At 41.7% G+C, this 14,800-nt stretch overlaps 1 protein-coding gene across 6 annotated transcripts in view; it reads left to right on the forward strand.

Moving 5' to 3' along the window:
- The window catches only part of ZMIZ1 (zinc finger MIZ-type containing 1), a 427,264-nt gene extending 412,924 nt beyond the window's left edge, over window positions 1–14,340 (forward strand). For 5 of the 6 annotated variants that reach the window (XM_066619836.1, XM_066619835.1, XM_066619837.1 and 2 more), the window contains 2 exons: window positions 4,989–5,237; window positions 9,607–14,340. In XM_066619836.1, coding sequence (XP_066475933.1) covers window positions 4,989–5,237; window positions 9,607–9,714 — 357 coding nt within the window. In that variant the 3' untranslated portion in view covers window positions 9,715–14,340. The remainder of the gene's footprint in view (window positions 1–4,988; window positions 5,238–9,606) is intronic. The other variant, XM_066619841.1, reaches the window with a different exon arrangement.
- Window positions 14,341–14,800: the final 460 nt, after the last annotated feature.

Below are 14,800 nucleotides of genomic sequence, written 5' to 3' on the forward strand. Positions count from 1 at the left end.
CAATGCAACTGTTATCAGCATGAGGACGACTGTTCAACCTCTCACCTGAGCTGTGGGACGAGGGCTTCCTCCACTACTTTCTGTTTCACATCTGTGATGCAGCAGTGAAGGAAAGGCTGGCCTTGCTATGTGCAAGGCCTTTTATAGGCCTTGAACTACTGCAAGACCTTCATTCATTCATATCAGTTCCATCTCTAATAAATTCATTTATGTAAATTTATTCAAATTTTAAATGTAAATTAATTCTTTTTTCCCCGGCCCCCGACATAGTGTCAGAGAGATAATGTGGCCCTCCTGCCAAAATGTTTGGACATCCCTGTTCTAATATGTAATATATACAGGTGGGCCTCCATATCCATAGACTCTGTATCCACAGTTTCAGTTATCCGCAGTTAACTTCTGCTTCCTGTTTAGAGTTAGAGTTAGTTTAATGAAGTATTCAGGCTGCCAGCAGCCTGATTTCATTGCGCTGTAGACTTAAGTACTTTCAGTGATTTAAGCAAGATACACGTTATCCCCAATAAGTTTTTAAACAATGTTACTGTGCGTGGGGGGGGGGAACACCATTTAAACATTTGTCCCCCATATCCATAGTTTCTGTATCCGCAGAGAGTCTGGAACGGATCCCCCACATATATGGGGGCATCCCTGAATATTACACACAAGCCTTTGAATGTGGCTGTTAGATCCACCTTCTGTCAAGTCAGGGGCAAAGTGAGGGCAAAGACAAGGTAAGGTAGACATGAGGGGTAAGCCAAGCCTAAGGAAGGGATTTAGAAGTAAGCAGAAGCAGCTGAGTCAGTTTGTTGTTCACATCACAGACCACATCTGTTAGGGATGCTTTTATAGAAGTTGAACTTTATCACATGACTAGTCTGGCCATTTCTACACAAGAGGCTTCCTTATTCCTTCAGTGGTTATTGTTGTTGTTCTCACCTTTGATCAGAGTTTTCTGTTGCTACAGCTGAATCTCCCCATGGTGTACCTCACACTCTGGGTTCAAGTCCTGCTGGTGGCATCTCACTGTGATATATTTTGATTGCTCAGGCCTACCCACATTTTGTTGTCTTAAAAGTTAGATCTATTCTTGGGTATATTGGGGGTGATGAATTCAAAAGTGACCTTCCTCACAAGGAAGCTATTTGAATTGGCATATAAGGTGGCTATGCACCCCAAAAATATCTTAAATTCGTTCAAACATCCTTGGCAACTGAAAAAGGTGTTTTTTTGTTTTTTAATAGGCCTGTATTTTCAATATTGGGGAGAAGGGAAAAGCAATAGAATCAAGTGGTTCTTGCCACTTGATAGCCAACAGAAATTGCTATGTCTTGCAATTAACCAAGCAATCAAACTGCCTGTGTTCTTCAATTGACCATGCTGTTGCTAGAGAGGGAGGGGGAAGGCAAGCAAGGTAGATGGGGTGTCCCTTTCATAAAGCCAAAGGGGAAGAAGCAGTTCACAGGGAGGGGTAATGTTACTGTGTAATGTCACCAGAGGTGCTGAGCAAGCAGAAGCCAGGAGAGTCGACGCTTTAAGGGTTGAGATCATTAAGAAGTTTGGCCCTGTGGGATCAAGCCAAATACTGTTAATGGGTAGGCTAGGAGTGTGCAAGGGCACCAAATATTTCTGCTTCCCTGGAAGGGCAGTGGCATGGTTTAAACTCAAGACAATTGGCTAGGTTGTGGAGGTTTGCTGGAGGTACCTTATGCAGCACAGACTTACACAAGCACTGGGGAAACAACTCTAGTTCAGAGTCAAGCAAGAATTCACAGTGGGGCTCTCAAATCAAGGTAATTATGGTTTCTTTAGAAGTGAGAGGACTCCTGATTGGCTCAGGGGATCTTGCCCACCCCTTCAAAATATAGAATTTTAGGCTCACAATTTTGTTTTGAGAACCTGTTTTTGAGAACATTTTGAGCTCCTCATTGGATGAACTTGTTTACCAGCTCTTGAAAGAGAAAGAGAACAAGAGATGTAGATTGAAGGAACCCACACATGACTAGAGAGTTCATAATCATCCCTGCAGACATGACTTGAACAAATATGTGGCAATACTGGGTTTCAGACTGAATGGAGACATTTCTGAAACCAGAGTCCTTTGTCTAGGTGGACCTAAATAAATGCTATAGCAGATGCCCCAGTGTTCCTGCTATGCATGTTGACAGAACCTGGGGGTTGTGCCAGGAGAGGGCAGGACAGATTGTCTATATTATCTTTAGGCTTTAAGATAACCTTCCAGGACATAGGGAGGTGGAGGTTTTCCATTATCTGAGGAGGTGTCTGCCTCAGAGAAGCACACAAAAGGCAACCCAGTGGGTCTTGAAGGAGCTGGTAGCAACTCTGATGAAGAAAGTTATTATTATTATTATTAACAACAACTTTATTTTTACCTGGAGGGACCCAAGGCGGAAAGTTAGTAATGTTAAGTGATTGGGTGCTGTCTGTGGTTCAAGATAACACATACCTGTCTCAAGAAGATCTATTTACCTCTGAAAAGAGGTCTTTCCTCATGAGCCCTACCCCTTGCTTACATTTCCTTCTCTCTCATCTCATTGTTGCCCCATTCACTGGTACACATACGAAGGGGGAACAGGGTACTTATCATGCTGCTTGATAAGAGGGCTTGACCCCATGCATCTTCCTTCAACTCAGCAGTAGCCATACAGTAGGATTAGTTGTCAGTCCAGATTCTACATGTTACAGCCCCCCCAAAATTGGCAACTATTATACAGTGTTTAGCCTTAGACCTGGGTGTGGGGGTTTGGGCAACCTTTATGCTCCTTTGAAAGCAAAACGGAGGGATTAAATATGTTTCAGAGGTCTATGGGTCTCTCAAATATGATGCAGCATTGGACTTCCATATGGGATTTAGATCCCATATGATCTAAATCACCCCAGAAAATGACCAGATTGGATCTGAGTCACAAGCCACCTTTTTGTTGGAGAGATTGTTACCTGTTGGTTAGAGTCCAAACAGTTGATTCACAAAAACCACTGCTTGGGTGTTTCCCATCAGTGGTGAACTGTTTGTTACCATGCATGGAATGTCAAGAGCAGGGAGGTACATTGGTGTATACACTTGTGTGCTGCTCAATAAACCAGTTTCAGCCTGCCATTGAAAGTGGTCTTTTTGCCACCTTTCTCACTTGCTGGAAGAAGAGTCCAAGGTCCAGTCTCTGGACTTTTCAATTTGGGCTTCAGTAGCTGAGTGCACTCATTTTGAAAGGCAATAACTGATCAAGCAGCTCTTAGAGAAAGAAGAGAGTGGGAAGAATGAACTCCGCCCAAGGAAATAAAATAGATATCCAGACGGGGGGTGACCTGGGAATATAAAAAAGGTTATGTGACTATATAAACTACTGTCACTTATAAGCAAATTAAAATAATTCTAACACATATATTTGTAAGTGAATAAGTCTACTGTTCCATAAGACATGTGTATGTTTTCTGTTGCTTTGCATTGTTCTGCTTATGATATGGATTTTGTTTCTGTATGTCAGCTAACAGCCCAATCCTGTCACCACCATTGGCTACTATGTAGCCACACCAATGGGGCATGGACAGCATTCAGCTGGGGGGGCAGATCAGGAGGCCTGGGAAAAGTAAAGAAAAATTATTATTATTATTATTATTATTATTATTATTATTATTATTATTATTATTATTATTATTATTATTATTTACATACTGCTTTTCAACAAAAAGTTCACAAAGCGGTTTACAGAGAAAAATCAATATTCCCCTTACCTCTCCATAGGCCTCCTGGTGACCTGTGGGTCTCCTTGGCTATATTGCATCATCTATATTGCTGGCATAAGTTTGAGGAGTGAAAGGGAGAGGGACAGGTTCAAAAAGAGGGGATAGGATCCTGGTCCATGCTGGTACTATCAGGATCCACCCCCTCTCCCCCAGGGCAGCCCCTGTCCTGCCTACAGTGAAATTCCCCCAATCCTCCCCCTTCCCATCCCTACTGCCAAATGACTGATAGCAGCAGAACCTCTGGGAGCCATTGCTGCATGAGCCACACCTCTGCCCATTTGCAGCAGTGGCCTGGAAATAAGTGACGGCGGCTCAGCTGTCACGCTACTGCAAGGGGTCTTGTGCTGCCTGAACATAAGTTCCAGCAGTGCAAGGCCTGAATAGGACTGGGTTGTGAATGTTGGAGACATTTTATATTTAAAATAGTCATGCGTTTAATTTTTCTCATGGTGTTGACGTCCCTATGCAAGACTTTCTCTGGCACAAAAGAACTGCCCGTACAAGAGGAGGAAACAAATGTGTCTGCTTTGCTAAGATGTGGAGAGAACAGCACAACATTTATTTGTATTTTATACATGCATGCTTGTGTGTGCGTGTGGGCGTGCTCTTGTTCCTGTGGAGATATTTGGAGTGACTTTTGTTTTTTTGAGAAATATAAGAAATGCCAATTGTCAGCTCTTAGGTTTTTTATTGGTTTACCCTGAATGTGGTATGGGAACTTCTCTGCAATTAACCAAGAGCTGCTGTTCTGAAAAAGTGCCCTTTTTTGTCCAAGGGATGTTATTAAACCAGAACTGCAAGAGACCTGAATTTTTTGTCCACCCAAAACAAGTGCAAGAAGCAGTTCTCTTCTCAGATAATTGAGATTTGTGTAGTGAAGCTACCAAGTATTGCCATCTTTTCAGCACACATGGCAGTTTCAGAGCAGGGGGCCTGGTAAGCGGAATCTTGACCTCTCCATTAAACTGAACCTCTGCCCTTTATCATATGCATTTTCAAAAATTATTATTGTCTCTTTTGTACATTCTGGGGACTCAAAAATCCAGTTGGTTGAATTCTGTGTGTGATTTTTCCCTGATGGGAGATGACCAATTTTGCAATACGGGTTTCACATTTATGATGGCTTTTGAAATAATTTACGGTGCGGCTTAATTTTTCCCCCCTCCCATCTCTGAACTCTGTACCTTGTAGCCTCACTTTTCCTTTCCTGCTTCTTTCCTCCTCCGCAGATCCCTCATCCTGGCAGCACTGATCAGTCCCATAGTTCCATGCAGCAAGGTTTGCACGTACCTCATCCCAGCAGCCAGTCAGGGCAGCCATTACATCACAGCAGTCCTCCTACCCAGCAGTCCCGGCAGCCACCACAGGCAGCTTCTAGCAACCATCCACACAATGACCTGGCCTTTAACCCTTCCTCAGCCTTAGAAGGTCAGGCTGGTGGGCAGGGAGCATCTGACATGCCGGAGCCATCGCTGGATGTAAGTTTGTCTCATTCTCTCATCTGCTTGCTTTAGACTGTGCTTTGAGTTTCTGAAGGGATGGAAAAAAGAGGGGAACAGTAAAAAGGCTTCCATACATATGCTCTCATTTTTTTGCATCCTTACTTGCATTCAGTCATTGAAACTGACAAGGCAGATGCTGGCCTTGCTGAAAAAGCTTTTCTGTTTTAAACAGTTCCATCTTGCACAAGTGATATCACGTTCCTGTCATGGTGGGCAACGTGGAGGAGAATCTAGAAGACAAGCCGTTCTCATGAGACATGGGCTGCTTAAGTGTTTTGATCCGTGTACCATTAGTGGATATGGATACCACACCATCATTGTTTCCGACACTTCACAAAGTAATGTGCACAAAAATAGAAAGCATGCAGTCTAAATTTTGAAGAGGGGGAAGTGACAAGAAATGGAGAAGCAGTGCTTGAATAGAGGAAGAAAAGGAAGTTGAGGGGGCTTTTAAGATCCTTTTTTTAAAAGGCAAAAAAAACACTAACCTACTTCTGAAGAATTTTATAGGTCCTCAAGTCATGGAGAGACACTGGGGCAGAGGTTTGACATATATGAAAATGCATGTCCATTCTCTGCTTCCTCCTCATTCTCTCTCTTTCAGTAAAGTCCAGGGACAGAACACAAAGGGACAGCAGTTTTGACCTCTTAATGTCTGCATGCCAGACAAATGTAACTTCTATGTGAGAAGCTCCTTCTGCAGGCAGACTAAGGGGCAATCCTATCTTGTGCTGGAACAGACAAGCCAGGAGGCTTGTGCTGTATCCAGTGCAGGATAGGTGCCCAAAGTGGCTCAGCCAGAAGTAAGGGGAAACGTTTCCCCTTACCTCTGGGTAAGCCACCCTGGCCCCTATAGGTCTCCTGAGTTGCGCCGCCTCCTGAGTTGGCACAAGTCCAAGGAGAGCGGAGCAGCTTGAAGCTGCTCTGAGCTCCCCAGGAAGCTTGGATTCAGGCTGGATTCAGCCTCCATGTGCGAGCACACATCCATGCGCCAGTGCGGCTTGCTTGTAAGGAGGCGCAAATGTGCTTTACGGCATGTTTGCGACCCTCCGAGGATGGCGCAAGGGACTTGTGCCAGCCTAATGTGCAGTTAGGATTGTGCTGTAAAGTAGCTAATATATGTCACCTGTTTTGCTATTCAGTTAAAGTCATGAAATACAAGGAGGTCATATCCGCGAATTCCATATCTGCAGATTCACTTATCCATGGATTGGGTCCACAGGCCCCCCCCACCTGCGCGTCCCCAATGTGTACCCCCTTCAGAAGTGAGGTGTGCAGAGCTCCCCTTGCCCCCAGAGAGTGGGGGTAGGCATTCCTTCATGTCCACAGATTCCAGAACAGAACCCCCACAGATACGGGGGCATGCCTGTACTTGTTTTTCCTGGGACAACTATTTTTTTTTTTTGAAAGGTAGAGCATCTGAATGCTGAGACCCTTCTTCCAAACACGTATGCATTTTGAATAAGATATGTGCACAGTTGAAATGTTTGGTTATTTCTTTTGTCGTCGTGTAACTGAGTGGAAGCAGACATTTGTGGATTTCATTTTAAATGGGCTTCCTTTCAGAATGAGAACATGAAACTGAATATAAATACCTGTTCTTCTTGAAGGAAGTTATGCCAGTTAGCAAACAAGGAAACTGTTTTATTCTTCCACAGATAATGTAGAAAGCAATAAACAACCAGGGTGGGGGTGACCAAAAAGAGATGAGGAATTTTGCAGGAAAGGTGCTGTAAAATGTGAACAGAAAAATCCTCAAGTTTGGAAGTGTTCCTGGATCTGGTCTTACTTCTGAATGTCCAGGTGTTGACCATGACCCGGAGAAGACAGATCAAGTCAGTGTTACACATGCCTTAGTCATATCTAAGGAGGCAGTCGCAGAGGGATCCTCATAGTAAGCCTCCACTGCCCAAATGTGTTTCCTTGGATCTGTGCCAGCCATGGATCTGTGCCAGAGAGAAGGGGAGAAGGGAGAGAAGGGGAGAGGGAACAGGGATACAATCTTGGCACACACTGGTGCAGCTGGGATCCACCCCTTCCCTCCCCTCTTCTGCTCCTACCCATACCCCCTACCTGCCCAGCCCCCCTTCCACCACTAATCCCCCACGGCAGCAGTGGAACCTCTGCTGTGCCTCTTTTTTGGATTGGTCTGTGGATTAGACCAGGGGTGCACAAACTTTTTGGCAGGAGGGCCACATCATCTCTCTGACACTGTGTCAGGGGCCGGGGGAAAAAAGAATTAATTTACATCAAATTTGCATAAATTTACATAAATGAATATATTGGAGGTGGAACTTATATGAATAAATGAAGGTCTTGCACGAGACCTATAAAAGGCCTTGCACAAAGCAAGACCGGCCTTTCCTTTGCTGCTGCTGCATCACAGACATGAAACAGCAAGCAGTGGAGGGAGCTCTCATCCCACAGCTCATGCGAGTGGTCGAACAGCCTGAGAGCAGTTGTGTCAGGCCACTGTGGGCTCCAGCAAGTCTCTGGAGGGCCAGAGGCTCATTGGAGACTGAGGGCTTCCTGTGGGCCGGGTTGGGAGACCTCAAGGGCTGCAAGTGGCCCCCAGGCCGGGGTTTGGACACCCCTTGCATATGACTACCCTTGAAGAGCATTTGGAAATTTCAGTATGGATCCTGACTAGGGTCTGTGCTAGAGAGCATGTAATTCCCATTTTTGTCATCTATATCTATTTAAAATTGATGCCAGGCTCATTTTGAGGTGTTAATTCTGATCTTTGAAAACTTTAATGACTTGGAACCAGAATATTTCAAGGCCCATCTCTCCCCACATGTATTTGCCCACCCACTCTGCTCAGCATCCAAGGCCCTGCTTCTTCTGGGGCTTTTGCTTCTCTCCTTCTGAAGGCTTTTGGAAGAGACATGCAACAGGGTCTTCTCAGGTGCAGCACCCCGATTATGAAGCTTCTACCCCTTTGAGACTGATTTGGCCCCCTCATTGTTAGTCTTCCAGTGTCTGGTTAAGGATTTTTTGTTCAAACAGACATTTCAGTTAAGTAAGCATCCAAAATTGATTTTTCTCTCATGCTTTCAGTTTCTGATTGCTGCTGTTTAGATTGATTTTATTTTTAGTATGTATTTAGACTTAGTATTTTTTTGATAATTTTATTGATTTATTGTATTTAACATTATATGAGCTGCCTTGAGGTTCTTTCAGGGATGGAAAGGTGGGATAAAATTCCCACATAAATTTAAATAAATAACATTTCAGGCAAAACTGAGGCATTAATTCTTTGTTCAGTTGGCTACAGCTTCTCATCATAAGGAGACTATACACCTTTGTAGCAAAATGTGTGATTGTTCACGTATGGCAATCTGTATGTAGTTTTCGCACTTTGTCCTAGGAAATCCCAACTATCCAAGACAGTCCACAGCATGGTTGACAATAAATGATGATGGTTCATCAGCCAGGAAATAAATTTCTGCCTCTAGAACAGCATTTAGAGAATATTCTACGTGCTGTCTGCTTGTGTAATTGTGTTTGCTGTGATATGACATGTGCAATAGGAAAGTGTGCACAATATTTTGATACTGCTGTACCATACTATTTTGACTTTATAACATATAGTTGACGATATTTTGTTACCCTGCACATCTCTGATCTTGTCTGATCTTGGAAGCTAAGCAGGGTCAGGCCGGGTTAGTACTTGGATGGGAGACCGCTTGGGAATACTGGGTGCTGTAGGCTTATACCATAGTCTTTCGAGACTGAAGGTTGCCAACCATTTTGGCATGACATAGCCTCAAAGCCAGAATATCCGTAGAGCTGAAAATGGATGTGCAGAAGCCATGCATGGTGAATCTGTTACTAAGCAGTACCATTTCAGACTGGGGATGTGGAACTGAATGCTTGAAAGCTGCTCTACAGAAAAAGTTGCTTCTGCATACAAAGCTAACATGTTCAGGGAGAAAGGTCTAGGCTAGCCTTTTCCTTGATGTTCTACTTTTGTATAAAATAGGGAGTTTTTTTTTTTAGGGCCCAAGGCTACTCATCTGTGTTAGTTCCTTATCCTTCCTGCTTTATAAGGATTCCTGCTTTAGCATGAAGCTAAATATTTCCATGTGGCAGATCTCAGTGTAGGAGCAAAAACATAATAACCAGGGTGGAGAATCTCCATATATAATCAGATTGGCTGTAACTATTAGGCAGCCCTTTCTCTACTCATCAAGAGAATTTTCAGGTTGGAGTTTCAGGTAGGAGCATTTTTGGAGTTGTATTTTCTCACACATGGGGGTGGGGGGGCCTTAAGCCTGCCAACTGCCAGCTGCTTCACCACAATTATTTTACTATCTTCAAATCTCCTTTCTTTATGTTACAGCTGCTTCCAGAACTCACAAACCCAGATGACCTACTTTCGTACCTGGATCCTCCTGACTTACCAAGCAATAGCAATGATGACCTTCTCTCACTCTTTGAGAACAACTGAAGCCTTCTGTGTTTTGTTCCCCAACACCTCCCACTTGTTTGACACATCTGTAGCTTCACAGTGAGAAATCCCAGACCATCCTTTTCCATGACAAATTCACAACTTGAGCAAATGGTGCACACTCCCTACTTTCTTCATCTCAGAACTGCTTGAGTCAAGCTTTGATAATTGTAGTGGGGACAAGCAAGAGGCTAAGATGGTGACCTCATAGACTGCCCCTCTGCATCACAGACCATTTGTGCAGCTATGGAAAACCTCACTCATTTTTTCTGCAGAGAGATAGAGAATGAGTTTTGGGATATGCATATTGAGAAGTATCCCGGTAGAAACCAGTCTTGGCAAGGGAAGAAAAGGCAAAGGAACTTTTCTAAATGACTAGTTTCAGAATGTCTTTCCAACTCATGTTCTTCCGTGGGTTTTGTTTTTTTACCTTATACTGTAGTGTCTGTTCCACTGTGTCCCTTTCCTTTCCCTAGTCTGTACGTTCGTGTCAGATGGAATAAGATCCACGTTTATTTGGCAATGCATTCAGACTAGCCAAACAAGCTCGAACCATAAAACACACCAAAAAGCACAAAAAATTCAATAAAGATGTCACAAAGTAGGATAAAAATACAAAATGCATCAAAGGGGAGGCATTTGTTGTTTAGACAGTGGTTTCTCCATGGTGGAAGAGTCCTGTGAATCTCCATGCTGTAGCAAGAGTGTTTTTCTCATTGTAGCAATTTTAAAAAAATACCATGAGCAAGGTAGTTCCTCTGCTCTCACACATAGGCACCTTGTTTTCTTCAGTCCTTCTCCTCCCCCCCCTTTTTTCTTTTTTATGGGATTTGGTTGTGAATTATCACCTTTCCTGCTAAACAGAACGTGGTTTCAGGGGGAGAGAACCATATTCTCATATGAAGTGGAAAAAGATAAAGATAAAATGCTGATGTCATCATGAGCGTTGCATTTTCTTAACCAGTTTCTTAAACCATTGCTCAGTTCCTAATAGGTAAAGGTGCAAAAAAAAGAAGCTCACTTTAAAATGAGGAACAATCCCTCTCCGTATTGTTTTAAATAATTGGCTTGAAATTGGTATTTGCAGTAGGAGAAACACCTTGTTCGCCTCCTCATAGTTTATATTTTCCAGATTGTGATATGTGATTCAGCCTTTTCATGTTCTTTTTCTACTTTGTTGGATTCTTTAGCTGCCAGGACCTTTTGAGAAAAAATATTTTCCAAGGACAAATAGGCATGAGATTTTTTTTAAAAAAGTCACTTTGGTACAACTGTACTGCAGACTCTCGTGCCACAATGCTTCCGTAGTGTTTGTGCTTCTCATGTGGTTGCCTCCTTCCTGCATGAGCTTCCAGTTGCTTCTGGGCCCATTTCTGTGCTGTTTGTCGTTCTCTCTTTCTAAATTATGTATTTTATATCTGTGTTTGACGTGCATGTGTGCCAACTCTGCCCTCGTGGGCCAACATTTCATCTTCTGCCCACAGTGTACAGCTACTGCATTATTTTGTGAATAAAGATTGCTTCCTTCCTTCCCCCCTCCAGAATCAAATACCCCATATTTGATTTCAGTGGTAGGCTTTTAACTTCATGCCCAATGGAACTCTTGCTTGTTGGTTTCAATGTGTACCCTTCACCTGCCTTGCCTCTGTGAATGGCATGACATGTGCATTCCATTCTGAATCTGCTCTCTTCACCAAAGTCATGCTTGTAAATTCTTTGCGCATTTGTTTTTTAGCATCTACCACCACTGCTGTATATGCATCTTGTGTTTTTTTATTGTTTATATATACATACATGCATACGTGTGCATGTGTATATTCGTGCGCTAGTCCACAGCACCTTGCTGTAGATATTACAGGAAATGGCAGTTTTAGTTCTTCTTTTTCAGTAGGAGTATTGACTTTGTAAAACATTTTATGTAGAGATCTTCCTACATTTACTTTCTCCCCACCCATGCCTTTACTGAGTTTTTTTTAAATTTCCAAAAGAAGTGCTGTTCATTATGCAATATCAGTTATTTTAAGAATTTCTATTGTAAATAGTTTTTGTGAATATTTTAGTATTGTCTTTGATTATAATATTCAACATTTCATGATCTGGTTATACACGTGTTTTAAAATGCATAGTCCAGGTGGGGAAAAGTGGGGGGTCTTAAAATTTTTTTTTAAAAGGGTTCTTAGACTAAGGGATTTTTTTTTTTCCTTTTGATAAATTAGCCCCTGTCCATTTCTCAAGCAAATGTCCAGTGTCCTGAACTTCCCTGCAATGAAATTGAGCTAGGAAGGGTGACTATGGTATGAAAACCATCCTGGGATTCTGTTCTGTAGACTGACAAAGAAGTTATTTCTAATGCTCTCATTTATAACCTTCTAAAATGATGCTGTTTTACAGATAGGAGAGGGGAAAGCAATATAGAATATACTTATCTTATATGCACTGCAAAGAATATCTTATATTGGACACTGGGTTTTAATATTGTAAGACAACTGTGGTGGGATACCACTGATACTGAAGTCTAGAGCTTTGTTGCGTTCAAAATGCATTTTTTTTTTTACTGTAGTAGCTTCCCTCTGCATTTGCTTCATCCATTTACATAAACATTGAAGTCACTGTATGAGCAACTAAGGGTAAGCTGACTTTATGTTGGCCCATTATTCCTATTTGTTTTAAGTCAGACTTGCACAACTTGTGGCCCCAAAATTGAACATGGCCCATCAGTTATAGCCATGTATGTCAGAGCCTGGTAAACCTGTATTTGCTGCCTGCTTTACACTACAAATAGAGTGTTGAGCACCTGGCAGATCCCAAATACATGACTGGGGGGGGGGGGGTAACATTCAGGGGATTGGACAGGTTTCTGGAGGAAAAATCCATTATGGGTTACAAGTCATGATGTGTATGTGCAACCTCCTGATTTTAGAAATGGGCTATGTTAGAATGCCAGTGCAAGGGAGGGCACCAGAATGCAGGTCTCTTGTTATCTGGTGTGCTCCCTGGGGCATTTGGTGGGCTGCTATGAGATACAGGAAGCTGGACTAGACGGGCCTATGGCCTGATCCAGTGGGGCTGTTCTTATGTTCAGTTGTGTATGCCTGTTTTAAGCTATATACTGTATCTTGTCTGTCCATATTCTATCATTGATTTTATAAAATTGTTCCTCTTTTATCTAAACCAGTTACTTGTAATATTTGTTTCTGTTTAACTGGAACCGAACCATTTAAAGCCAGATGTGTTGAGGACTCGTGCTTTGCTGATGGCAATCTAAATGCATCCTATTCAAAACAAAACAAAAAAACCCTTTTGAAGAGACATCAATGGAGGTCATCCTTGGGACTAATTAACTATGTTTAATATCCTTTCCATCATTTGAAGATATCTTTTCTCTAATTTCAGAATTAAATGTGCATTTTTGACAACTGTAGTTTTTATGTATACTGACAAGATCTATGGAAAGGGGACGCAATATGACCGAACACAAGGGCTATCTGAGCTGGGTTTGTGACAGGTGATAGCAACTGCTGTTACCCAGCCATGCAACTTGCTCTATGTTTTATCAAAGGGGCATCTCTATGAATCGGTCTAGAATGCCCCTTCCCCAGCCACACATAAGCAATTACTTATCAGCATACTTAAATTACCAGAACTTTTCAGGATAGAGTAGAAAAAATGAAAGAGATTATTTTTAATCTGCTCACTGCCATCATGTTGGAATCTGATGAAAATCTACCAAATAATTTAATGAGTTATTTTGTGTTGGAAGGCAAAATGATATCCCCAAAGTATTTTTTATTCCTTATTTCAGGGGCATTTGATTTAAGGTTTTTTTAAATTGTTCCCTCCAGACATCCCCCCCTGGAAAAGAACCCAGAGAGATTTATAGTTCTACTGCCAAGACATACTATTATTATAATTAGGATTATTATTATTATAGGGCGATGAAAACACACTAATGCCTGCAGTGGAGACTCCAGGGACATCTGTACATATGTAAATGGCAAATAGAGACATGTTAAGAGAAATGCATTCATTTTCCTTGGAATGTGCATTGTTTTTATTTTGCAGGAAAAAAAAATAAAGCTTGAAAATCCATCTTATGTGGAAAATGAATCCTGTCTGTTAGCGTTTGTGAAGTCTCCACATTTGTTTCACTTCTTGTAATATACTCTGGATCCTTTGTGAAAGAACTTTTGTTGCATTTTTTTGTTTTACCTTCATGTAATAATTAGCTTATGTGTACTAGTCTTATCACCTGTGTATTTTTAGGGTGCTACAAAAATAATGAAGAAAATAAAGGGGATTAAATAAAATAAAAAGGATTGTAACCAAATTCATACTTTGTACAATTTTTTGATATTGTGATCAGAGGAGAATTTAAAAAGTACAATCTGAAGTAACATGCAAAAATGGCCATTGTCTTTGTTTGTACATTGTATGTACAGTACAATGCAATCATTTCATATTTTAAAACTGGTCAGAAAAAATAATTGTGATTTTTAGTCTTGCAAAACTGTATGTAGTTAGATGATGTGACAACCTAATATTTATCTAATAAATATGTATTCAAATGAAACCTGTATATTAGGTGTTCATGTGGTTATTTTGTATTTAAAAAGTCAGATTGACTATTACTAGACATTTATATACTTTCTTGTAACACTGAAAGTATTCTCATTTTTGCTCATGTTATTTTTTTTCCTAAATAAATTTGGAAAATTACAGATGGACTAATGGGCAGCTGTTTGTAACTCTGAAGTTTCTACTTATTGTAAAGAAGTGTTGAAAGGTCCGGGAATTAGTACACTATCTGGAATTTATAGTACATCTTGGAACCTGAAGAAAATCACATTCAATCAGGGAAATGCCTAATATGGACAATATCTGATTATTATGTACCAACAACCCAATCTTATCCCCAGCGACCTCTGAATACTGCAACCCTGCAGAAGACACCAGAGGTCTCCTTGGGGAAAGGGAACATTTGTCCCTCCCCCAAGTAAGGGCACAAGCCCCACAATGGGGCTACTTGAGTCTGCGCCAGCTGTTTTACTGGCGCAGACTGGAGAACCACAGTGTCAGGCTTCACAGC

Source organism: Tiliqua scincoides, chromosome 3, assembly GCF_035046505.1.
Source record: "Tiliqua scincoides isolate rTilSci1 chromosome 3, rTilSci1.hap2, whole genome shotgun sequence".
NCBI lineage: Eukaryota > Metazoa > Chordata > Lepidosauria > Squamata > Scincidae > Tiliqua > Tiliqua scincoides.